Below are 26,354 nucleotides of genomic sequence, written 5' to 3'. Positions count from 1 at the left end.
ACAGTGTGGGTTATTGCAGGTAAAATTAAGTATTGCACAGTGGTGGTTTATAGAGGGAAGTCCTTGGAATGGGGGGTGGAACTGTGTTATCAGTGCATGTATGAGTTCAGGGTGGTTATGGCTCTTGAAAAGAAACAGTTCTTGAGTCTGTCAGTCCTTGTGGTGATGCACCTGAATGCTTCGCCAGAGGAAAGCAGGTTAACAAGGGCAAAACCAGGGTGGGAGCTGGGGGAACTAAGATACCTGCCCAAGCCTGCTGCCTCTCACCAAGGGCAACTCCAGACTGAGACAGAGTCCAGCCCCTTTCCAGGAGAATGGTTCCAGAGCCCAAGCCATGTGTTGAGGTGAGCCTCACTATATCTAGTCGGTACCCCTCAGCCTCATGCACTAACTCAGGCTCCTTCCCCACCAGAGAGGTGATGTTCCATGTCCCAATTTCTAGTCTTGGTAGCCGGGGATCAGTCCGCCAGGGCCTTCACTCCTGGCTGCCGCCCAGCACACATTGCCGATATGGAGCCTCCTGCGGGTGGTGGGCCTGATGGGCCTATGTCCCCTTTTCGGGCTGCGCCCAGCTGGGCCCCATGGACAAAGGCCCGGCCACCAGACATTTGCTCCCAGGCACCCTCCCCGGGCCTGGCTCTAGGCCAGGGCCCTGGTAACCCTATCCCGGGCCGGGTGAACTGTTCCCTTGATCTTGCACTCATAGGGCTCTTCTGAGTCGCTCTTTGTCTGGTACCTCACCCAGAACCAATTTGCCATGGGAGACCATACCAGGGGGAAAAAGCCCCCAGACAACATAGCCCCTAGGATCCCTGGGACACACAAACTGCTCTACCTCGATAAGGTAGCGATTCGCAGAGGGGTATTGTAGTTACCTGAAATAAAAAATAAAAGTTACATTCTAAGAAAAACAGCAAATTGAAATACTTTATATTTACAAACTAAAAAATGAAGCAAGAATACATTTAATGTGTTTCTGTCTTTGTCAGGTTTATTTTTTTTTTATTTTTTTGATGTACTGTATTTGAAAACTAAGTGTTGAAAACTGCTAAAGTGGAATAGAAGGACCTTAAAGCACACCATCTTTATGACTTCTTAGTATGACATTTCTTGGTATTATGTATTCATGTTTAGATACTGTGACAAAGTGGGTGAGAGTACCACTTGTCCATATTCTTAGTTAACATTCTTGTTTTGATTTAACCATATTTCACATGTAATCTGCAGTAGGCAAACATCTACTATCCCGGGTTTGTTTATGTTTTGCACTTACACATAATATATAATATAACATCTTGGTTTAAATCAATTGCTACAAGTTTGCTAAGTTAACATGTTATTTATTTCAACTGTTAATTTGTATTGTTTAGAACTTACCTTACCTACCTGTCTTCCAGAAACAAAAGGAGGACATGTAGTTTTACTTCCTGCTTTATAGCTTCTGGGTTCATCTGAGGTCACAGGAAGAGACCAAGTGCAGGAGGGGAAGAACTCTTGTAATTTAATAAAGCTGATTTTAGAGTGTTTATGGAGAAATAGATTTATTGTTGTAATATGTATTGATTACACCACAGAGTTTATGTTGCCAGTAAAGAGTAACAGTAGAGGTTTGAATGTAATCATGTTCATCTTACCTACCTACTGGATGGAATAGTCCAGAGGAGAAATTGTTTGGTTAAGTGGACTATTTAAGCAGAACTCAGGTGTTTGAGAAAGGTTCAGGTCAGTGTAGCAGTGTGCAGTTTGACCTTAATTTCCGTTGATTTAGGTTCAGTTATGTTTATTTGAACTGAGTTAATTTGGAGTTGAGTTTCTTATTTGTTTCTTTGTAAATATTGTTTGGGTCACAAAATGGTAAATAAATCACTTGCTACACTGGACAGCATCAGTCTCCTGCACTTCTTTGACCGCTTAAGTCAAGTCCTACCACAGATACTTTTACAAGTTTAACAAGCAACTCTGAGATAGTCTTGTGTGACTAGTTTGTGTCTCTCTGTCCATCTGGAGCACAGAGGAAACTTGCAGGTGGAGAATACACAGGTGTATCCTTTTACTCTTGAAGTATAAAAGAGCCATGGCACACAGCTGGAACACACACACCATTTAGTTATTTAAGTTCACCAGCAGCATAACCTGTTCTTTAACTTGTACACATGTGAAAAATAAAGCTTTGTTTGTTAGCTAACATTACCAGTGGGTTGGGCTGGGAAAGGCACACTGTTTGCTCCTCTTTATTGATACTTGTATTTTTGCTTAGGGCTTATTTCATATAATAATAATAATAATAATAATAATTCTTAGCCTTCTTCCTTTCATCTGTGTGAAGTTTAAGTGGATTTTGGTATTTTATTTGTGTTTAGTAAGTTACTTCCTGTTTTATTTTGGTAGTCTCGTGCCTTTCTTGCTTCTACTTTTCCTCCTGTCGCGCTCGTTTCACTTTTTTGACTTACCTACTTAACCCCCCCCCCCCCCCTCCTCCAAAAAAAAAAAAGAAAAAAAAATATCCTGATAACGGGTAACGAGTATAAATAGCCTTGCCCTCAGTCGTTCGGCATCTGTTAGCCCTCCCTCTTGTTCCTTGTTTATTCTGAGTTTTGTTTGATTTTAGGTCACCTTTCTGTTTGTGTTGTGGACTTTGTATTTATTAACACTGCTTTAACAACTTTATTTTAAAGTCTGTTTTGAATTTCGTCCTGCATTTGGGTCCAAATTCACCTTTGGTCTCCTTGTTGCACTTGAGCTATTTCCCGAACGAGCGCCCATTTTATTTTTCAAAAACGCAAAATCAGGCCAGTAGCGATCCACCATGTCAACTGCACAGTTTATTCAGATTTCATTTTTGTATTACAGGGATAAAATAATAATAGAAAAATGTCAAATGCTGTGTGAAACAAAAAAATGTGGTCTGTTGTAGGCATTCAGTTATTTTTGCAGTCCGGCAGTTTCCAGGGTATTTTTTTTTAAATGAACGTATGAGAGGTGACATTTCCATCTCTGCCCCTGAAGATACCTCACTCCTGTCATGCAAGAGTCCATTCAGTTGGGAAATTTGGCAGTAAGTCGACTATCCCATTTAACACACCATCACAGGAGGAGTTAACCTGTAGCAAAGCGTGTGGTTAATCTTCTCTGTGCTCAGCCACGGGCTTCAAAGTGCTGCCTCACAGGTTGCTCTCAGCCAGTCTGGACGTTTCCTAAACGGAGCACAACTTCAAGCCAGGGATGAAAATATCTGTACTGTCCAAGAAGCTGTGGTGCGTCCACAAACAGCTAATCCTTGTGCTCACTCCGCTCGTGTTTCTGCCTTTACTTTTTACTCTACCGGAGAAGGTGAGTGAATTTTTTTGTGCCACAGTTATGCATCCACTGTTTTCCAAAAAACTTACACACACGAAAGCACGGTTGTCCAATTATAAATGCATAACACAGGTGCAAGCAGGAGATTTATGTGTTTAAAATCAGACTATTTCGCAAAGGGTTTGGTCCATCTTTATACTTGTTTTGATTAATCAGAAACTTACAGACATGCTTATACAAACTGAGATTTTTTAAGTAATAAATTTAGTCAATAATGCTAAAAACACTCAGCTTCTAGGATCACTACAACCTCAATGCTTTTTACTCTTGGTTAAGCACAATAAAGCTTTTGCTGGGAGAATTTTCACTGTTTTTGGCTACTCCGTGAATCATCTGATTCAGCCAAAGAGTCAATGCACCACTAATGCAAATCTAAAACTAAAAAGTGATTATTATGTTAATGTTTTCATGTTAACGATGTAAAAATTAATGTTGTCTCTCTGAAACACATATAATGTGAAGGATACACAAGTTACTGAAAACATAACGTGTACTCTGCTTTCTTTTTTCTTGTTAAGTCTGCTTTGTTTTTTAGCTGTTTTTTTGCACAAATATTAATGACATGTTACTGATCTTTTTAGGAGGGAAAATGTCTTTACGTGGTGGTGCTCATGGCTATGTTTTGGTGCACGGAGGCCCTCCCTCTTGCTGTCACAGCCATGCTTCCAGTCTGCCTCTTCCCAACACTGGGAATTCTTCCAGCCAAAAAAATCTGCCCTCAGTACTTCATCGAGACCAATTTTCTCTTCCTCAGTGGTCTTGTGTTGGCATCATCGATTGAGGAGTGGGGCCTGCATCGCAGAATAGCCCTAAAGGTCCTTAGTATTGTTGGAGTAAAACCAGCCTGGTGAGAAAACAACTTTATCAGAAGGCAGTTTAAAGCTGATGAGGATTCTGTATTTATCCCATTTTAAGTAATACCTGGAACTTATTTTATTTCCCTGTGTTGTGAACCTTTGTGCTGTCCAGAAATACCTAAGTCACCCTAACACATGTCCTTTTCGCGTCTGTTTAAATAACGTTCTCACAAAATATGGTAGATAGTTAATTCAGAAAATTCTGCAACAGGGAGGGATATAATAATAAAACATATAAATGCCTGAATCTTTTGCACAGAACTACATATTTTAATTATTATTATTTTTATTTTCATACTTAGGGTTGTTTACTGAGTTTAAGATTGTGGACTGAATTGTTTTTCCAGGCTCATATTGGGAATGATGCTGACCTCGTCCTTCCTGTCCATGTGGCTCAGTAACACCGCCACAACAGCTATGATGCTCCCTATCGCAAATGCCATCCTGGAGAGCCTGTTTGGTGATCTGGAAACCCTAAAACAAAAGTGCAAGTCTGTCGAGGATCACGAGAATGCCGTAATAAACGGTACGCTGTCAGTTTTCAAACTTATACTGATGACAAATCAAGGTTTTCTCTGAAATTTACATCTTAAATAATATACTGAATGAAAGTGATTATCTTATGAGTGAGAGAAAACGTTTGACCAATTTTAAATCTTTTTTTGGCTGAACCAAAATATTGTTTAATTCAGTCTTATTGTCTTCATAGTCGTTCAAGCAGCAAAGGGTATTGTTGTGACGGGGCAACTGAACATTAAACACTTCATCCTCAAATGAACAGGAAGATAAATTCCAATGAATGAAGACAGGTTGAATGTTTATCATCCAACCGTGTCTCTTTACAAAATATGTTTCATTCTGGAAAGATGATTGTTGCATTGTTTTAACCTTGTCCCCAAGAGCCTTTAATATATAATCTAACATGTGAACTTTGTGCAGTGTTTCCAATGCACTGTTTGACACCAAGTTAGTCAATCCTGAAGTAGTAATTGATTAAGGCGGCTTTGTTGACTCAAAGTCAGCTATTAAATAAAACAAAAGTACACCACTGTAAAAGAGCTGAAACTCACAATTTAACTCATGTTTGGACACTTTGAAGATTGAGTAAGTTAGGGTTCATGGTTACATGTGAAACTGTCAAAATCTATTTGATTTATTTTCTTGCAGGTCAGTCTAGTGTAAAGCTGCATTCACTGCCCTCGATGCCATCAGAAAAACAAATAATGGCAACAGAAGGGTAAGAAGCATTTTTATGTTTTGTTTTATATTTTTATTTTAAAGACATTTCACTCCACTGATGTCTTTGATAAATAATTGCACAAACAATAGATATTGAGCTTGGCTTAGCTTACTGTGAAGACTTGAAATGAGGTAGATGTAGCCTGTTTCTAATGGCAACAAAATCCAAGAAACTATCCAGGTGCCTGTGCTATGAATATAAAGCAAGTTTAAAATACCCAGGATATCTTTTCCTCTCTACCCTGATATCACGTTAGATGAGAGAGTGGTGTGATGTTCAAGTTTTTGTGGTGTTATATGACAGAAGTGGCATATACACAGCCACACAGAAGAAATGTGGACAGTCTACTTACAGCAGAACTGCAAAGACAAACTATAATATTAGAAAAGCTCTGTACAGTAGTGTAGTATTAAAAAGTGCCGCATGAATGTGACGGTGCTGTGGAATGCAAAACTGAAAAAGTGTCATATAAATGCAGACCTTGCAAGTCAACAGACTTATAAGTAACATAATTCTGTCATTAAAATATGAGGATCTGACTGTAACTATAAATACGTTCTATTAAATTAGCAGGTGATGCTGTTTCATGTGCATCAAAGAGTTTTTGCCTTAGTTTTCCATCCTCAGCCCAGGCAGTGTTAAATGACCTGTAATGAACAGATGAGAACCAAAAAACAGAATTCAGATTGATACATTTTCTCGGCCTTATGCTTAGGTGCCCTGTCTCAGTGTTGTAGTACTATAGTTTAGGTTTACAGAACAATACGCTTTAAACTTGCTTATAGCAAACAGGTAAAAAGGAGGAATAAAGCTGCTTTTAAAGACCTGTCTTGACTGAGGCTCATCATAGAAAGAGAAGAACTTTAGATGTTCTATGAAGCCCTAGAACATGTTGCTACCTAAGCACTGAAGCCCATGCATTTTTCAGGAATGGAGGCAGTGATTTTGTACGTGATGATCTCTGATTGTGAACATGACCTGCTTTCAATCAGGCTTTCACAACAAGGTTAACCCTTAAGTAACCCTTCTAAGCCCCAAATCCTGCTTCATAGTGCAGGCATCATTCCCTTTTTCTGTGTTAAATTTATGTTTTAATTACTGGGCTTTACATTTTACAGACTGTGAAATACAAAACTAAGCTAACACATATGAAGTTTGTGGGTTCATTTTGCCATACAAACTAAAGAGTAATATCCAGCTGTGCAAACTCTGAAGTTTGTGTAATAATTCACATTTATGTAAAATAATGCTTCTAAAAAATATCCCTAAAGGACTGATACACCAGAACTGACGGACCCGAGGACAGCTGAGGAGAGCCGAGCAGAGGCGCAGTATCAGCTCAAAGTCTGGAAGGGGTTTTTGATTTGTATCCCTTATGCTGCCAGTATCGGAGGAACCGCCACACTGACGGGCACAGCACCTAACCTTATTCTGATTGGACAGCTGAAAAGGTAACTCTTTTGTTTTTGTGTAGCATTTAAACAAAGCTGATTCAGACACAGAAGTGATATGTTTCAGTGTGTTTAACAGTTATAATTTTGTCTTTCACAGCTACTTTCCAGACTGTGATCTTATCAATTTTGGCTCTTGGTTTGCATTTGCTTTCCCACTCATGCTCCTCTTCCTGTTTTTGGGATGGCTATGGATTGCATTTCTCTACGGAGGATTGAATACAAGGTTGTGTATCCTTTCTTGCTAAATTTTTCAATAACACCATCAGCATTACAGGATACAAAAACTGGACCATTACACAAGTAAGGTCTTTATTTTCTGAGAGACAATGTTTACAGTATGTTTTGAATTTTTGCAGATTGTGCTTCACGAAACAAGACAGGAGAACCCAGGCAGAAGCCAGAGCCAAGGCACTGATAAAGGAAGATTACAGAAAACTAGGGCCCATAAAGTGAGGACTCGTGTATGTCTTGAAATCTCATGCAATAGATGCTGGATGAAAAATTTCTGCCACAGAGCCTTTGACTTACTCTATTCTGCATTCATGCTTTCAGCTTTGCAGAGGGAGCCATCTCTTTCTTTTTTGTACTGTTTGCCATTCTCCTCTTCACAAGGGATCCAAAGTTTGTAACCGGCTGGTCTGTGTTTTTTAAAAAAGGGTAAGAGAAGCTGACTTTTAAAACCTTGTATGAAAGCAAGCACATTGTGTTCTGCTTCTGTGCTCTATTATGTGTCCATTTCTATTTTGTGCTCGTCTTGCTGTCCTTCAGGTACGTTTCGGACGCAGTCACCGGTGTCATCATTGTGTCTATATTGTTCTTTTTTCCTTCACAAAAACCTTCTCTGAGATGGTGGTCCGACCCTCAAGGTTAGTGATAGCATATCTGCTAAAATGCCATTTATGAGGCATCGTTGTCTGATTTCAGTTCTATTTATTACCATATATAGGATTTCTGTCGCAATATTACAACTTTGATAAGTCAAAAGTTAATATCTAAGCCCAGATATTTGTGGAAAATTCAAAGATTCTGTGTCTCTGTTTCTAGAACAACTTTTGCAAAACACAGAAATTAAGCTGAGGAATGTTAATAATATAGATTAGAGAGTCTGAGGAAAGTTCCCGTCTGAAAGTGAGACTGTAGTTTCTCTGTTTCTGTGATTAGAATAATCTCTTAAAGCTATGTGGACACACTTTGGGGTTTTCTCTTCGTGTGTTTGTGTACTTGTATTTTGGATTACTCGTGTTGTAGCTACATGCCTGAAAAGTCCATTTAATAATCAAATTCTGGTGAATCTCCTTCTCTTGGTGGACAAAAAAAATGTCTTATGAAAATCATTTTATTGGTTTGGTTAACTCCAAAATGTGAATACAAATGCAAATCAGCATCCTCTGAAATGGAGAAACGGCTGTGTGTGTGTGTGTGTGTGTGTGTGTGTGTGTGTGTGTGTGTGTGTGTGTGTGTGTGTGTGTGTGTGTGTGTGTGAGTGCTTATGTTATGTTCAGCTGGTCAAATAAACCACTCGATGCTGGAAAAGAAAGCAAACCAAGGGGTTCATCTGTCACTGAGGGTCACATTATTCTAATAGAGTGGGTTCACTCTATGTCAAACAGAGTAGGCCTTTTAGCTCGTTAAACTAAAAATGGAGCAAATAAATACAAAAATATGGTAAAACTACAAAAGAATATTTGGTAGAAAGCACTAAAATGTGTATGTTAACATGCCAAATATATTATGTGGTAGACTATATGGTTTCCTGCTAAGCAGTTGGGTGGTAGTTTGATCTTCAACTCATCCATATGTTAAAGTGTCCTTCACCAAAACCCTAAACCCAGAGATACTTCTTCCGCCTCTTTAAGATTCAAGATTTTTATTTGCCATTTGCGCACAGGACCAACAGTCCATGCACATTAGAATTCTTGTGCAGAGCTCTCTGGGTCAAGTCAAACTTTTTACAAGATAAAAGCAAAGCAACTAAAAAAGGAAAATAGAAATAAAGTAAGGAATGGAGCAATCAGTATACTCATTATAAGGTTAACAATTAAGTTTAAGGATTTTAATCTCACACTGTATCGGTGCACAACAGCCTTCACATTTTTCTACACATGATAAACATTTTCTAATTAGTTCATCTCACATTTTTCCTCAGCTCTAAACACTCCTTATGTGCCTCTCCTATCATGGAAAAAAGCCCAGGAGTCGGTTCCCTGGAATATCATTATGCTGCTTGGAGGCGGCTTCGCCATGGCCAAAGCTTGTGAGGTAAAGATGTTACATATAATATGTATGTAATACATATAATACACGAACAATGTTTCCTGTCTCTGTGCTAAGCTAAAACTGCTATATGGTGCCTATGATGGCATCCAACTTTTTAGCAAATATTTTGGGACTGTTTCCCCCAAAATACCAAAGGATGCTGTTATTTTTCAGTTTGCTTACTAATGTTTCTTTAAACCTCTATAGTTTAGAGTGGAAATGGAGGAAATTAAAGTCTACTAAGTCTGTTTATTAAAATGTGTCTCTGCTCTCCTCCGGCTGTCAGTGCTTTGTTTGATTCAAGTTCTCTGCTTTGGTTTATTATGTTGTCATTTGATCTTCAACCTTTCACCTTGGTCATGTGGCATTCTGCAGGAGTCTGGACTCGCGTCCTGGATGGGAGGCCACCTCCAGCCTTTGGCTCAAGTCCCTCCTGCTGCAGCTGTGATGTTGATCACTGCTTTCCTGGCTTGTTTCACTGAGTTTGCCAGTAACACTGCCACCATTATCATATTTTTACCTGTCATTGCTGAACTGGTAAGGCTGGTCTACAACCTAAATATATACAGTTTTAGACTGCATGCGAAATTAAAGTGAAAGTATATCATCAGATTATTTTTTTTATTCCTGTGTTATATTTTAGCTGAGAAAAATATCTTCACATATCAGTTTACCTGTGTAAGGTACAAACTCATTGCACTATGTCAGTGCAATCACACTGACACAGATGACCATCAGGGAAACAAACTGGACGACTATCTTACAAGATAAAGAAGTCAAAGTGAAGGGTGAACAAGTTTTGCTGCCGACCTTGTCCTTTATGTTACTCAGAGGTTTAGTGGGCTTGTTAAACTTTTGCGATAGATGTTCTTATGTTTGTAGACTGTTGGACATTAACTGTTGTTAGACAATTATTATCTGGGGCTACACAGGAAGAATAACCACTTAATAGCATGTAATTGTATAGGCTAGGTTTAAACCTTAGGACACTTTAAGCTGTTATTACAAACACAAACAGGCACAACACACATTTTGCTTTTACTGTATTTGAAGTTGTACACGTGCTAAAATAATAATTTAGTTCTAGACTAGATGAATAGCTGTAAAACATTTATCTTATGGGGATAACAAGTGAATGGCGTTTCCTATATTTTTATTTTTCTCCCATTCTGCAGTACCTTCATTAGTGGTGTTATTATTTGTTATTTAACTGGCTACTGAATTCCCATCCTTGAGCTGAGTATTTTGGCCATCATCATCTTGTTTTGAAACTGGAAGTTACAAACAATGGGTGGTGCTGACAATAAGACTTAAAACTAGTGATTAAGACCATAAACTCATCAACAAAGTGTTAAATGAGTTTACAGATCGAGGGAGACAAACATCAATTTTCCCACAGATCCCAATACAATTGTTTTGTAACTAGCAAAGTTGCCTCCATCTTGATATACAGTCTATAATTATATCATATAGAGTGAACATGTGATCACGTTAACACTAGCATTTAGTAAAAAATAAAAAGTAACTATTCTGTAACATGATTTTTCAGAAATGTAGTCAGTGATGATTAAAGCCTTGAGGATTTAAACAATCTGTAGGCTAGGGTCCTAAAGCACACAATAAAAGAATGGCCTGATTGACTGTTATTGCATTTACAGCCCATATTACTTTCTGTTTCTTTAAAAAAAAAATGTTTTTATTAATTTTGTGTATTATATGTTAATTGAACTCCAGTGAATATGATCTTGTTGCGCTTCAGGCTACAGAGAGCCATGCAAACCCAGCTCCTGTATCTTTTTTTGCAAAGTATTGCTCCAAAATGAAATATATAAAACTTTTATGCTTCTGTATTATGCTGCCTTTGCCAAATGACTAATGAATGTTCTTTTCACCATTGTCCCCTTACTGTACTTTAAATGTAAGATTCTGGATTTTCACTTTAAATAAGCATAATGGGCCTTTTTGTACATCCTGTCATAAACATCTTTTCCCTCTACAGGCTATTAATGTCTCAGTGAACCCTCTGTACTTCATGATACCTGCCACAGTAGGATGTTCATACGCCTTCATGCTGCCAGTGTCCACACCACCCAACTCAATTGCCTTCGCATCTGGACACCTTATGGTGAAAGACATGGTAAGGTCCTCGTTGGCGCTTGACCTTGAAAATATTACACAAAATTACAGCTTATGTTTTCCATTTCTGGTTCCTCAGGTGAAAACTGGCTTTGTGATGAACATCCTGGGTATCCTGTCAGTCACTCTGGCAATGAATACGTGGGGCATTGCCATGTTTAATTTGAATACTTACCCTGAATGGGCTCTCCCATTTAACAAGTCTGCTCTTGTGACCAATGCGCACTTATCTGTGGCTCAGTCGCTTAATGCCACGTTGTGATCACACACCAGATTTTAGCAAGAAGTTAGTATAGAAGAAGTGTCAGAAGAGTGAGCAGGGAGGAAAAAACTGAAGTAGATACAGTTGTGATCAGAAGTTTACATGCACTCATCGTGGGCATGTATGTCTCTGTAATTTAGGGCCTTTAATGATTTCTTTGAATTAGAGTTTTTAATGGGTGGGATGATTACACAGCATACATTTTTAATTTTTTTGGTCATCCACTCAGGGTTAAAACTATACATAAAGATTCACACATATACATATACCAGCACTAATATTGGGTTAAATGTCTCTTTGGTAGCCATCAACAAGCTTCTGGCATAATTTTGGCTGGATACTCTTGCTCCATGGGAATTTCCCTATAGACAGTGAGATAAACTGAGATAAACTTTTAGGTGAGAGACTGAAGACATCTACTAATGAGAGTGAAGAATACTGTTGATTGACATAAATAAAGTAGTGGGTCACCTAGGCAACCAGGACCTGAAATGTCCACAAGCGACTAAGTGGCAACTTTAAAGCAATGCACGACGAGTGAATCACTTCCCGTTACTGAATTCCTTAGTTTCCTGTTGTTTTGAGTATTGCTTAATTCAGTTAATATTGTTGAATGACTTTTATGGTGGCAAAGAGAAACTAACAATTGTAAATCAATTACGATCACAAATGAGAACAAACCTTGACCTTGTCAATTTAAGACACTGTAAAAGCTTCAGTACCACGCATTAAAAGATTAGAAAAGATTTAAGTGAATGTTTGTATATAGATAGATAAGCCCTTTATTTGTCACTTGCATATGCAGTGCAATTGGAGCCCTTCCGACCGTACATACATTTCACATACATCACATTGGGAAGACGAGGAGAAAAAAGAACTCCACCAGACTGAGCTCCTACAGGAGGGCAGTTTGAGAACAGAAAAAAACACCTCAGCACAGAGAGCACATGAACACACCATACAACATAAAGGACGTGCATCGGAGGCATTTGGAGGGGGAGGAGGTGATTGTATATCTGTCTGTCTATATATTTGAGCCTGTACGTATACTTTTGACTTTATGTGGATCAGAGAAACTCCAACGTAAATTCAAACTTAAGATAAGATAACCTTTATTAGTTCCTTGTGCACCTAATTCTGGTCGTTGTGTCCTTGGGCAAGACATTTTACCTACCGCCTACTGGTGTTGGTGAGAGGGGCCGATGGCACGATATGGCAGCCTCGCTTCTGTCAGTCTGCCCCAGGGCAGCTGTGGCTACAACTGTGGTTTGCCTCCACCAGTGTGTGAATGAATAGTGGAATTGTAAAGCGCTTTGGGTGCCTAGAAAAGTGCTATATAAATGCAATCCATTATTATTATTAAAAAAGTCTAGTTCAAAGAAATCATTATAAGCTCAAAATTACCATGACATTCGTGCCCATGATGAGTGTATATAAATTCCTCACTACAATTGCATCTGTACTGTCACAGCCAGAAAACACATTGTTCCAGCTGTTAATGATGCTTTGAAAATTTTCTCACATATATTTGACTGTCTTTTTAGGGTCTCAAAGGTCTAGATTTTAAGCTGTGAACAGATTTGGTACAAAAGTGTTAAGTTTTAAAGATGATGAAGCAATATATGAACTCAGTTAATGAGAGTTGATGTATTGCTAAGTTTAAAAACTGCTGAAGTATTTTACTCTCTGCTTTCTTAAAACTGAATTAGAGCAACATTTAACCTCAAACACATGCTTTGAGCACTGAAGAGTGTTTTATATTTTTTAAATAATCAGTCAGACTGCAGAGTGTGCTGTTTGTATCGTTACTACAGACTGACCTCTGCTGGAAGAAGGAATGAGACTGTGAATAACACTTTTTAAAGTATATATTATGGTTAAAATCACTAAAAGATTGTTACTTGTTTATGTTTCACATGGCACACTGCTAAAGCCATACCACATAAACAACATTTTAAATCATTTCCTTTATTATATTATGAATCTTGACTAATGAATGTGTAACTTTTGTTACATGGTGATCTGCACTCATATATTGTGCTGTTATAAATAAAGCCAGTTTGTATCTTGATGTCGTTCATGTATTTGTTTGTTATGCACAGTTTTTTTTTTAAAGTGAGTTCCCCTGTTTGTATCAGGAAAGTTTAAAAACTCTTTTAAATGGAAACATTTAACAGCAACACTGGATGGAATGATGGAACATTGCGGCCCCTGCATGCACGCACACACACACACACACACACACAGCACAAAATTCCTTATAATGTTTGCTTGATGTTCTCACATGCCCCAACAATTGTTTACTTGTGCAGTAATGTGGTGGTTACTGAGTGTAAGCGTTGCCACAGCAAAAGGTCTGTAGTGTTTAAATACGAAATCAGAAAAGTTATCCAAAACTAACAGACCATAACCAAATGTACTAATATGTACAACAAATACAAAGGTTACAGACAAATAACCTTTGAACCAAAGCAGATTCATAACTGTGACTTGATGCTTTTATTTATTTTGTGTTATTCATAAAATTTGAAACAAAAACCAGTTAGTATTTGAGACTCAAAATAAATAGGCCTACCTTTTTACCACTGCAAGCAATTAAGTATTTTGTGTATCTTCTCTAACAACTCACACTGTGTGCACAGCTAACAGGTTAGCTTAACACACTTTAACTTGAATTAGTTAAAGTAGGCTTTGAAGGAGGCTTTTAGGAGCCATGGGTACAGCTTTCATTACAAAGACAGATATGCCAGCACCGAGTATCAATCGTAGTCCTGAGTCCTGACTCAGTTTTAAGTTCTTTTGATCTTTTTTAACTTTTAACCTTTATTTTTTTTAGGGTGTATGTCTGGCTTTGGGTTTATTGATTCAAATTTAATTCATTTGTGTTAGTTTATTCCTGCTTACTCAATTGTGTCTTGTTAAGACCATTGTGTTTACCTACTTCCTGTGTTATTTTGGTAGTCCTTTGCATCTTGTACTTTAGCCTAGTTGTACTTCTTTTGTCTCTTTATCCCTGATTAGCCTCACTTGTTGTACCCAGCTGTTCCCTATTCTGCCGATTACCCCTGTCTGTCTCTCAGTATAAATAGCGTCAGGTGTCCTTTATTGTGGTGTCTCATGGATTTGTTATTCTTTGGATTTTTGTATTTGTATATGCTTTTAGGTCCCTTTGCCCATTTAAAAATGACAGTCCCTTAAATCTGAATTCTTTGTGATGTTCACCTGACTCACTTGGTTCCAACAGAAGTCTAAGGAAAAATAGCCTCCATCTCCTTCGAATGTGTGACCTCATTAAATTATTTCCTTGTGTTGGTGCAGTCTCAACACTAGTTTAAACTCTTATTGACTATAACAGAGTGATAATTATGGTTCCTATTAGAGTCCAAAAGGGAACTAAGACAGGTTGTGCTTTCCTGAAGCTGGTGTAACAAAAGTAAGACAGGATGTCCAAGCTGTTAAGTAACAAATCAACAATCCCAAGACACAGTGCCAATAAACTTCCTGCGTATTCAAGACCTGCGTGAAAATTATAGTCCATTTGGTAGGTAAATAAAACATGGCTTACGGATTGAAGATGTAACATTAGCTTGTCTGTAGTTTCAGGATCCTCCCAGGAACCTTATGATTTTTTTGGCATTGCTTCCACCAAACCGAGTAACTAAGGACGCAGTGGACAAAATGTAAAACACAAGGTGGTTACTGAATGTCAGCTTTTATTTGTTTAAACTTATAGCAATTCTGATGTTTTCTGATGTTCAATTGGACCAAAAAGAGAAAACAAAGTCCAGCCAAAATGAGTGACTAATTGCAGTAGTTTTAAGGCACTACGTAAAACTTCTGATAGATTGAAACTAAACAAACCCAGACTGTTCGTCCTTTAATTTGTTTTTTTTTTTCAGTAACATATTGGCAAGAGAAATTTGGAGTCACCTACTGACTATGAACTTACAGTTACTATGAAAATAAATTCAAGCAAGCACATAAATCAAACTTTATAAAACTTTACATCATGATGAAAAGGAGCACCCCTCAGTGCCAGTCCCTTCGTTCTATAAGTGTTTTGTAAAGTTGTCTGAAACGGTCAAACCCCAACAATCTTCATTTCTTTATAGTTTTCATTCATCTCTCTATTTTGACGAAAGTAGTCATCTTATCCTCAGGAAACAAAATGGGAAGTTCATCAATCAGGTCAGCGATTTGATCTCCAGTCCCAGGAGAAATTACAAAACCCCAAATTACCCCCAGCGCACTTCCCTCCCACCATTTTTACTTCTCTGGTGGGCTAAAGAAGGGTATGCTTTTCCTCCCCCTAATATATACAGTTATGAAGTAACCTTGAATTTACCCCCTGGGCCACCTTCATGAATTTCTTGCCTCCATTCAAGAGCTAAAAAAAAGTTGTTGCTAGATATAATTGCCTAATATAGCTTATTCTCAATTATATTCTTAATTCTTAGCACCCAAGTTCAGTTGACACAAGACAGAAAGTAAAGTTTCAGTGGTAGAAACCTTATAACCTACAAAACAGCTTTATATTCACATGACAAACCAGAGGAAAGATGACACACAAAAGTGTTATGTCATCTAAACTATTTTCAGTTTAGAAGAGGAGTTATAAGCAAAGTGCTCTGTTACTTGTATTGATAGTGTCACCATCATCAAATCATTCTGAAAGCGCACTTTGGTTAGTATGACCTGCCACATCAGGCTTACGAGTGTGTCATGCTCTCCATATGATTTTGTGTCATGTGTGGTTTAGATGCAGAGGGACTATCTTTTCTATTTTCCCACGTGGAACTTGTAGGCGACCAACATGACAGTGACTGTTGCGCAAAGTTCCCCTTTTTAGCCTTTACAGTCCACCAACACTTGCTGTTTATTTTCTCAGGCTCCTAATTTCTTAGAGAGGATGAAGATGATCACAGAAAATTTTGTTTTGCTTGTCAGGTAGGAGTTGATCTATTTTTTTGTTATTTAAATTATTTATAGTTAACTGTTGTTATTATTATTATTATTATTATTGTTATTACAAAACTTTTGCTTTCCACTGTGTCTTTTACAAACCCAGGCATCCAAAATGCATTATTTGTAAAATAACACAATAGGGAAAAAAATAGTTGCATGTTTTTTGTGATGATCACCTGCAGACGGAAGAAAAAATAATGTTTTAGTTAAGCATATGTTTCAATATTTTAGCCTTATAGATGTCAGTGTTGTTGTTTCTCCTCTGATCTTGAGTTTCTATAGATTGAGTATAACGTGTTGCTTTTTTAGATGTTTTAGCCTACTTCACTTTGTCAGACAAGTTCTAGTTTAGTGATTTCTTGATTCAACATGACTAACAATTCAGGGCTTGGAGGAGGAATTAAGCTTTCTAAAAGATGTAGTTGATCAGTTAATTTGTGATTTAGGGGGGAAATTACTTTTTTTTTTTTTTTACATAGAGCCAGGTAGGTTTGAATAGCCTTTTTGCCTTTAATAAATGAAATTATCATTTAAACCTGTATTTTGTATTTGCTTGTGTTGTTTTTATCCAATATTCAGATTTGTTAGATGATCTGAAACATGTGACAAATATGCAAAAAAATAAAAAATAAAAAGGAGACAAATACTTCTGCACTGTTTAGTGTTAATTAGAATTGCTTAGAGCCACTTCTCTATTGAATCTTTAAATATTCTAAATAGAAAGTGTTGTATTGTTTTCTCCTCAGAAAGAGAGCAGGATCTTGCAGACAGGCCTTAACGTCTCTGCTTTCATACCTCTGGGACGTTTACTCGGCACCTTCTCCTGCAGGCAGGGACATCCTCACTCTGCTGTCTCTCTGTTTCACACTTGCCTGTGTTACTGGTGGCTTGCTTCACCACTGGCTGTCAAAGAGTCTGAGATATGATTATGAAGCGTCGGTTCAAACTGTCAGTATCTACAGCGTGAGCATGTTTCTGGTCTCCTTCCTGTGTCATCCCCTGCGCTGTGTGCTAACAATGATTCTTCCTACAGTCTGCACCAAACAAGGACGAAAACTCCTCATCACGGCCTCTGTCATGATTTTGGTGCTGAATGTCATCCCTAATATCACAGTAAATGTGGGAGCAGTGGCACGCATCCTGAAATGCACTGCTGAGGGTTTTGCAAAGACTTTATTAAACTCATCTGAACCTTTGAACAAAGCCAAGACAGACCTTGTTGAAGAAGCCATCAAAGTAAAGCGGGAGGACTTGAGCATTGTTACCAACTTAAGGACTTTGGATCATTACACACATATTGATGTGTCAGATGTCAAAAGCATGTTTACTAAGATAATTGGGAAGATAGAGGTCAACTTCACACATGCCAGGAACCTCCTCAGAGAATACAAACTGCTGTCAAACCGGATTCTTGCTGCCGTCTTTGTTGCACTGCTGATCGCTGAATCTGCACGCTACTTGAAATCTTATCTGACATCAGTTAATTTTGATAATGGGTACATCTCCAAAGAGCTCTTGCAAAAATTGCCAATTAATGAAAGGCCAGCTAAAAATAAAATCAATCTTGAAAACTGTAAAGTAATAAGTCAGGAATGTTCCTCTTGTTTCCTAACACTGATTGTGGTAACTTTATATTTCATTGCAATAACCCTAATAGTAGTTTTGGATCATGTTGTGTACTACATAGTTCAGATGATTGCGCCATGGTTGCTGGATTTTCCACCTACATCTGCTGTTATAAGTGTCAATTATAAGGTAAGACAGCACTCGCTCCATTTAATCTTTTTTTTTCTTTTTGGCTTTTTGGAGTCTTTTATGAATTTGTTTTTGCTTTTAGGTTCAGTGGTTCACCCCTGCGTCTTGTATTTTCCCACAATCCTGCATCAAATGGGAGCTGGTAAACTTCCACAGGGATTACAAGTGGAATTTCAGCCCTGGGCCATCTCTCTGTGATGTGACAACTTCAGCTCCAAACCTGGGAGTCACACTCCTGCTGGGATGTCTCTGGCTGATGAGCTACTTTCTGGTTTTCCTTGAGGTTTATGCAAGGCGGCTACGCAGAAAAATCTCTGCATCCTTCTTCAGAAAGCAGGAGGAGAAGAGAATAGCTTACTTGATGAGGAAAATGCACGTGAAGCAAAATAAAAAACACCGAAAAGGGGACATTTCTATTCATGTGCAAGTTTGAATGACATGTAACAGCTAATGAATAGACTGCTATGACAATGGGCTGCATGTTTAGACCATTTGGATCAACTTATCTAGTGGTACTTTCACTTTGTGATGTAACCAAAGTTGTGTGGATGTGTAATTTTGTATATTGGTATGATCTGTCCTGTTGGTCTATGTCCATACTTTTAATTACGAACTCTAATAGAATAGCTCTGCTTGATTCACAGTTCACAAAGTTATCTTATACTAGGCTTTGGTGCAGCCCCTCTCTTTATTCTCTATCTGAAACTAACATTTTAGCTCCCTACTCACACCCATCAAAGCCAACTTTTGATTTTTTTTTTAATTTGAGGCTTTTTGCAAACAAAAGGTTCATGCCCACAGAGCTGTGTATTTGTATCGTATTAAGGCTGTTCAACGACTTCATACAAGAGTAGAAATAACAGCGCTGTCTCAATCCTGACCTTTCGGCTCACAGGGCTCACACTGTTTCTTGTTTTCTTTGATGTCTGTATCATTCGGTGGTCTTCTTTGTTTCTGTTTTGCAAAATGTAAACTGAATACAGTGCATCCTGTGTATGAGTCACAGTTATAACACCTTTCCTCTGTAAGCGAGTCAACACTCAACAAACGCCTCTTCAGACCTCCCGCCTGTGGTTGAAAGCGATGCACCAACACTTCTGCTGAATCTGCATCTTGTTTTGGACAGAGACTCGCCTGGTAACTTTTTCCCCCCGTGATATCATCACACAGCAATGTTTTCCGTGTTCTCTTTTATTTCTTTTATTTCTCTGCGAGTTACCCTTTCTTTTCTTTTTTTTACCACTCAGTCCCACTAGATGCCACTATGGTGCTTTGGACAGCTGGGGACAAAGACTAATAAGAGGTAGTAGTTCCTGTCAGGAAATGAACAGTAACAGGTCGGATCTTACATTTTTTTGAACACTGTACTGACCTGAATAGCTTTAATAGATTAAATGAATCTGTTTCATCCACATGTCCAATGATTCGCCAGCTTATTTTAATCACAGTGCCCCTATTTCCTTTCTCTTTTGCATATCAGTATGCTCCTGCTTTAAATTCCCATGAGGCTGTGAGGGTTTATTTTAAGACCTCATCCCAGAATATTAATAGACTTCATCATCGTCTATTTTTACTCCTGACTTTTGGCCACTTCACAATTGTCTCAGCAGCGTAGAGATGATAATAATAAATTATTCATATTTTCTCTGATATTATGAGTTATTGCTCCAGTGTTATAATAAATAAAACAAAATAAAATAAATCCCTTTATCATCCTTTTTATGTATATTTTCATAAACTCTGACTGATATCTTTGACTTGACAAATAATGTGGGCTTCTAAACACACTAACTATAATCCTCATTAAGCTTTCATAACATGAAGCAGTTCAATCAGAAAATTACCTGTTCTGTAAGTTTTTTTTCTTCTTTGACACTGTTACATATTCATTACACGCAGTCTGCAGACTGAAAATCCAAGAATCTGCTGTGCATTAGTATTCTCAGTGACAGCCTTGTCCAAAGACAGAGGGTCAAAAAGCTTTTTAATCTGTTTTCAATCATTTCTGATTTTGTGGCTGACCAGTGTTAACCTTCATTTTTTCTGCTATGGGGAGTGCAACAATTTAACAGTATCAGTATCTACCCACACATGTATATTGCCAGAAGCTGTAAAAGCGTTCCCAAATGTGCATCATGGGAATAGCAAGACTCTTAATCTTAGGATGTCTGTGTCTGTTTGTCCCTCTGGGGAGAAGAATTATTCTAATTCTACACACTTTAGAAAACTGGAGAATTTAATGTAAATTATACAAGGAGAAGAGCTAACTAAATTACATCTGGTGTCCAAAAAGGCTGTACTTAATACAGCAATTAGTGCTATTTTAATTGCATGTTCAATCATTCCAGTGGATGGTGTGTTGAATTGCATGGTACCTGCGCTGTTCTTTCAGTAATTACAGGGTTATAGCCACAGAAGCTGACATGATGTTCAGGGCTCGGGTGGTAAGATGAAATTGATTTGTACGTGGTGACTGTAGGAGGTGGGTTTGGATATAATGGTGTGAGATGGAGGGAGGAGTATATTGGGAAAAGAGAGAGAGGGAGAGAGAGAGCGCGAGTGAGACAGATGTGGGCGACTGGAGCAACTCTGAAAGAGGATTAAGCAGTCACTTATATTTCCTGGGATACTGCACCTGGGCACTGCCTTTCACAAATGATGGTAAGCTGCCAATTTTTTCCCTTTATCATCTCATTATTTTATTTCCCTGAACTAAATCAAATCCGAACGTGCATTTTTGTTCTTTCCCGAAGAGTCCGGCATTTGTAGGAGAACTGGGAAAGTCTCACATTTTTGATCACCCTAAATTTATATTGCAGCATTGCCTTGTGAGATTTTTTTAAAGGGTCGCGTTGCTGGAAATTATAGATTTAGTGTGCATGATGGCCTTTAATGTAGAGGAGAACAATCATTTCAGTTTTGAGGGTTACATTTTTTTTTATCACATCCAAGCATTGAATAAAACCAGTGTTTAATAATGAACTGAATGAAGACAACATTAGCATTTATGAAGATGGGAGTTTAGCTTTTTAGAAGCATAATTGTAGCTCCTTTTTAAATCAAGTTGCTGCTTTTAATGTGTGCATTGATGGCTGTTAGGACTATTTTTTAAAATCTATTATCGTTTACAGAACTTTTATTGCTACAGTTATTTCATGAAGTGTGACAAAGTAATGTTTTCAAGCCCTGCGCCAGAATAATTGCAACAGGAGTCCATATAGGGAGGAGATTAAAGTGAGTGAATGGATCAACAAAGCGCTAGACTAAACATTTCACACTGTATTGTTATTTAAAAAGTGTAACCTTAACAAAATGCCTCATTTAACCCAAACTAGCTTGAACTTAATCGACTGAGGTAATTGTGTAGGTCATTGTTTAACAAAAGCAATTTGTCTATGCTCATGTTTGTTTATTTACGTTTATGTTTGTTCATCTTATAATGTATTATTATATTTTGTTGCATTTAGGCTGTCACACCAAAAAACCTTCAGGTGGTCTCTGTTGTTTGAATTTGACTTCTTCTTTATTTATTTATTAATTTTAAATTATTGTTCTGATATGCCCCTTTTAATCAAGCTGCATCCGTACACTGGTTTTAAACTGTAGCTGGGAGAGGGAGTATTACACTTTTTGAAATCTAGACAAGAATTAAAGGCTTTTACAAAAATAATTGTAATATTAAACACCGTGCAAGCAAAACTGCTGTCTAATAATTTTGTTTCTCCACATTTTTGCCTTGAGGATTTCCATTTTGCCCCTGAAGATTAACTGAATTTTGTCAGGTGGACTTGAGCAAGATGGAGAACAACACAACCACCTTTCAGGATGTCAGTCGGGTTGTAAATCTGACAGAAATGCCTCTGAACCCTCTTGAAGAACAAGTCATAACTATATTTTTGACCATGCTCATTTGTGGAGTTGGGATTGCTGGGAATATCATGGTGGTGCTGGTTGTTCTGCGCACTAAACACATGGTGACCCCGACTAACTGTTACCTTGTCAGCTTGGCTGTCGCAGACCTCATTGTGCTCCTGGCTGCAGGCCTGCCTAATATCTCTGATGTTGTAGCCTTCTGGATATATGGCTACACGGGATGCTTGTGTATAACTTATCTTCAGTACCTGGGCATCAACGTGTCATCCTGCTCCATCACAGCGTTCACTATTGAACGATACATTGCTATTTGTCACTCCATAAAGGCGCAGTTCATATGTACTGTTTCCCGAGCCAAGAGAATCATAGCTGGAGTGTGGATTTTTACCTCGCTCTACTGCACGATGTGGTTCTTTTTAGTGGACACAGATGAGACCGTCTATACCAACGGGGTGGTCGTCACCTGTGGCTACCGTGTCTCCAGAAGCCTCTACATGCCAATTTATTTCCTGGACTTCACTCTGTTTTACGTGATCCCTCTCGTTGTGGCCACTGTGCTGTATGGGCTCATTGCCAGGATTTTGTTCATGAGCCCTCTGCCTTCGCATCTTAACGACCGAGCCGGAGGCGGGTCAGTTCACCAGGGGCACTCCAGTACCACCAACAAGGCCAACAAGGGTGCAGTCTCTGCAAGAAAACAGGTACTGCTAAGGTTATAAAGACAAGCAGCTTAGAGGAAAAAGGAAATAAAAGTAATAAAAGGGCTTTTCTGAGTGGTTCTGAATAAAAATCCATTTTTAAATGTCAGAACAGATTTAGGTTCAATCCTAATAGGGTGCTTGTTTGGGTTCAAAGTGGCTTTGTGGATGGGTTTGGCTATACCACAGTTAAATAACTCAACAGCCTGACAAGATAGTTCATAAACACACTGAGTATTCCCAGAGGAGGAAACCAGTCTCTGCCATGCCCGCTAACCTGACCTTTGTAGTTTTGAGTGAACTAATAGAAAACTATTAGAGTGTTTGCCATGACATTTGGATTGGCCACTCACATCCCCCTCGAGGTGGACTGTAATTGTTTTGTTCTTCAATTATGTTTTCATCTAGTCTAAGGAAACAATTGATCAAAATTTTCATTTGTCCAAATTATTTGTTCATAGCCAAAAGGTACCCACAATTCCCGTCAGCCTTTACTGATGAGACTAATTAACAAATGTCTTCAGGTCTAATTAGCAAAAGTAAACACTATGAATGTCTTCAAGGACTTAAACTGAGTGCTATGATCTTCATATCAACGTATTATTTATCATTTGGCTCTCTGTGATAGCAGACTTTCTCACTGTGGTTGACAGGGTCTTTTATTCTCACTGCAAGCATGTTTGCAAACTGACCTATCCTGTCCTTATGTACAGCCTTAGAGCTATTTATGTGCGGCATCGATTCATATTGGGCATCCTCTACAACACTCACTTGACAGTAAACTCTGAGTCATGGCATGCAGTATGTCTGCTGAGATAATTCACATAATTGTATTCTTCCTCATTGTTATTCCTTATTTCCTTCCTCTGCTGTCTCAATAGATAACAAAGATGCTGGCTGTTGTGGTCATCCTGTTCGCTCTGCTCTGGATGCCTTACCGAACGCTAGTAGTGGTCAACTCCTTCATTGACCCGCCGTACCACAACACCTGGTTCCTGCTCTTCTGCCGGATGTGCATCTACACCAACAGTGCCATCAACCCCATCATTTATAACCTCATGTCTCAGAAGTTTCGTGTTGCTTTTAAAAAGCTCTGCAAGTGCCACTGGGGCCACAGGGAGGCCGAGTACAATGTGCCGATGTATTACAGTGTGATGAAGAATTCGACCCATGAGTGCAATGAACCGGTCACAGAGCAAGAAGAAGTCAGTTATCACATCACCCACAGGTCCAACATGACAGATGATGAAGCTCTCAGCATTTCTTCGTGAAATTTCATGAAGAAATGAAGCGTTTCAGTGATTGTGCGTGTTTTATCGGTCCATTGTTACTGGCTGTGGGTGCATGATAAATTAATTATGACAATGTTTAGGTTTTCTGTTATTTGCACCTGTTAAAAAATAACTACTGTGAAATCATTTTACGTGTGGTTTAATAGTTGTGGTACTTTGTGAAACAGTATTGTAACGCCTATGTTGTAAATATCAGTAGAGTCTGTTAGCCCAAGCGTTCATGATCTCAGTTACCTCGCCAAAGGAGGTTATGTGATTGATTCAGTTTGTTTGATTGCATGATTACTCAAAATGTTATAAATGGATTTGCATTTTACCAGAGGTGGGGCAAGGCCCAAATGAGAAGTTATTAACTTTTGGAAATGCTCAAGATCCAGGACTTTTTGGAAGGATTCTTTATCGCAGCTTTGGATCATATCTTCATAAATACATATCGAATTGAGTTAAGAAAAAAAATGGGAGACACTGTCTTGATGTTATCAAGAAAATATCACAAAACATTTTGCAGCCACATATCCTTCAGTGATTCGTTTTACGCATGATGTGGAGGAAATTTTTAGTCTTGGTGGAGCTATGAAGTCTCCAGCTGCTCTTGTTACAATGTGTGCTAAACAAAATGTATTCGTTCTTCCAAATGCTTTGTTTTAAGACACACTGGGGATTTTATGTAATGCATGCTTTGAGTGCATAGCTTGCCTCAAGACATTGTCCAGCCTTTATAACTAGTTGTGTCAAGAGCTCGTTCTCTACAGCTAAGCCTCTGCAATACATGGCTCTACAAATGTTAATAACAACTGCACTTCTGCTCTTAGTGTGCTGAACAGTCTGAAGTGGCCTATACTTTGCGATAAATCACACTTTTTACCAACACCAATGATCCACACACACCACAGTCCATTATTTTTCTCTTTTTTCCCCACAAAGGACTACATTTACTACATGTAAACCAGATAATATAAACAGTACAGACAACAACTGCAAAGACAGCTTAAAATTTACTATCTGTGGGCACTGAGCATTTCAGACTGTGCAAGTATATCTTCCATTGCATCCTCATTTCAACATGACTAGAGGTCCATAAAGCGAGAATATTTGAATTCCTGCACAAGTGTTGACAACTTTCAGTGTTTCAAGTATTACATAGTAGCAAAATCTTTTTTCTTTATATCCCATTAACCCTCATTGTCTCTTCCCTGAATTTAGACGTATAATGCTAAAAACTAAGCAAATCTTATCCCCTCATCCATCCACCAAAATTATTCCAGACTACAAAGGATTTTTTTATGCAGGACATGTTTGTATCATTACTTTTTCAGTCCTGCAGGAAAGAGGTAATGATCATGGAAGCCTGATGGCAAACACATCCGTTTTGATTCGAAACATTAAAATATAGCCAAAGGAGATCTAACAACAAGCAACAGTATTAAATAAATATTGTGATGCTAATTGGCATCAACAAGTTTGCACTCTCCCTTATCTTCTTATTGTTGTGGTGTGCTGCCAGCTGTATCACTGCGTGTCTTTGCACCTAAATATATGCAGGTCCATTTGTCACTTAGTATGTAAAGAACCAGTGTGAGGCCCATGTATTAAACATTTACAAATGTTTTGCATATATTGCATTTATCTATTCTGTACTTGACTATGGCATTTTGTAAACCAGCTTGTGTTTCCCTGTGAACTGGGATTAACAAATCCCCTTTACACATCTAAATGTATTCATTATCTTTATGACAGTTCTGTGTGTTGAATTAAAATAAATCCCTACCATATTATTCAGGCATTTCTTTTAGAAAACAGGGATTTAATGTAGATTTTCTTTTGTGAAGTTGATTCACAAGTACAGTGGGGAATTAATTATTTGATCCCCTGCTGAATTTGTTCTGGTTTGCTCACAAAGAAATGAACAGTCCCTATTTTTTGCAGTAGTTTCGTTTTAATGGAGAGAGACAGAATATCAACCAAAAATCAAGAAAAAATGCATTACAAAAAAATTCATGAACTGAAAGTGAAATATGTATTTGATCCCCAAGCAAAACCCTACTTGGTGGAGAAACCTGCATTGGCAAGCACGGCGGAAAGATACTTCTAGTAATCGGTCACCTGGTTTGCACACATCACAGGGGGGATTTTGACCCACTACGCTTCACAGAAACTCTCTAAATCCTTTATGTTTCTTGGCTGCCATTTGCTAAATGGCAAAGCTTCA

The 26,354-nt window shown here is 38.3% G+C and overlaps 3 protein-coding genes across 4 annotated transcripts; all 3 read left to right on the top strand.

Moving 5' to 3' along the window:
• The first annotated feature begins 3,168 nt into the window (after positions 1-3,168).
• Positions 3,169-13,611, top strand: slc13a3 (solute carrier family 13 member 3). The gene is made up of 13 exons (XM_063463655.1): positions 3,169-3,330; positions 3,939-4,204; positions 4,562-4,740; positions 5,382-5,451; positions 6,726-6,905; positions 7,006-7,131; positions 7,265-7,357; positions 7,461-7,565; positions 7,677-7,774; positions 9,055-9,167; positions 9,540-9,701; positions 11,164-11,301; positions 11,380-13,611. The coding sequence occupies exons 1-13, from the start codon at positions 3,223-3,225 to the stop codon at positions 11,560-11,562; spliced, it is 1,821 nt and encodes a 606-aa protein (XP_063319725.1). The 5' UTR covers positions 3,169-3,222; the 3' UTR covers positions 11,563-13,611.
• Positions 13,612-16,375: 2,764 nt separating this feature from the next.
• On the top strand, positions 16,376-18,715 carry ocstamp (osteoclast stimulatory transmembrane protein). The gene is made up of 3 exons (XM_063463824.1): positions 16,376-16,381; positions 17,248-18,282; positions 18,365-18,715. The coding sequence occupies exons 1-3, from the start codon at positions 16,376-16,378 to the stop codon at positions 18,713-18,715; spliced, it is 1,392 nt and encodes a 463-aa protein (XP_063319894.1).
• A 2,130-nt stretch (positions 18,716-20,845) lies between these two features.
• LOC134618613 (thyrotropin-releasing hormone receptor) lies at positions 20,846-25,473 on the top strand. 2 transcript variants are annotated; one of them, XM_063464085.1, is made up of 3 exons: positions 20,846-20,943; positions 22,024-22,856; positions 23,735-25,473. In XM_063464085.1, the coding sequence occupies exons 2-3, from the start codon at positions 22,080-22,082 to the stop codon at positions 24,122-24,124; spliced, it is 1,167 nt and encodes a 388-aa protein (XP_063320155.1). In that variant the 5' UTR covers positions 20,846-20,943; positions 22,024-22,079; the 3' UTR covers positions 24,125-25,473. The 2 variants fall into 2 exon arrangements, with proteins under 2 accessions (XP_063320155.1, XP_063320156.1); XM_063464086.1 differs by having other exon boundaries at positions 20,870-20,943; positions 22,046-22,856.
• The last annotated feature ends 881 nt before the right edge of the window (positions 25,474-26,354 follow it).

Source organism: Pelmatolapia mariae, linkage group LG20, assembly GCF_036321145.2.
Source record: "Pelmatolapia mariae isolate MD_Pm_ZW linkage group LG20, Pm_UMD_F_2, whole genome shotgun sequence".
Classification (NCBI taxonomy): domain Eukaryota; kingdom Metazoa; phylum Chordata; class Actinopteri; order Cichliformes; family Cichlidae; genus Pelmatolapia; species Pelmatolapia mariae.
This window is presented reverse-complemented; position numbering and strand designations above follow the sequence as displayed.

Bases quoted from the DNA above. Each gene is read 5' to 3' on its own strand.
- slc13a3 (XM_063463655.1), top strand. From the start codon at position 3,223: ATGAAAATATCTGTACTGTCCAAGAAGCTGTGGTGCGTCCACAAACAG. The intron at 4,741-5,381 runs GTACGCTGTCAG...ATTTTCTTGCAG, and splicing joins CGAGAATGCCGTAATAAACG to GTCAGTCTAGTGTAAAGCTG. The intron at 7,132-7,264 runs GTTGTGTATCCT...GAATTTTTGCAG, and splicing joins TACGGAGGATTGAATACAAG to ATTGTGCTTCACGAAACAAG.
- LOC134618613 (XM_063464085.1), top strand. From the start codon at position 22,080: ATGGAGAACAACACAACCACCTTTCAGGATGTCAGTCGGGTTGTAAAT. The intron at 22,857-23,734 runs GTACTGCTAAGG...CTGTCTCAATAG, and splicing joins CAGTCTCTGCAAGAAAACAG to ATAACAAAGATGCTGGCTGT.
- ocstamp (XM_063463824.1), top strand. The intron at 18,283-18,364 runs GTAAGACAGCAC...TTTTGCTTTTAG, and splicing joins TTATAAGTGTCAATTATAAG to GTTCAGTGGTTCACCCCTGC.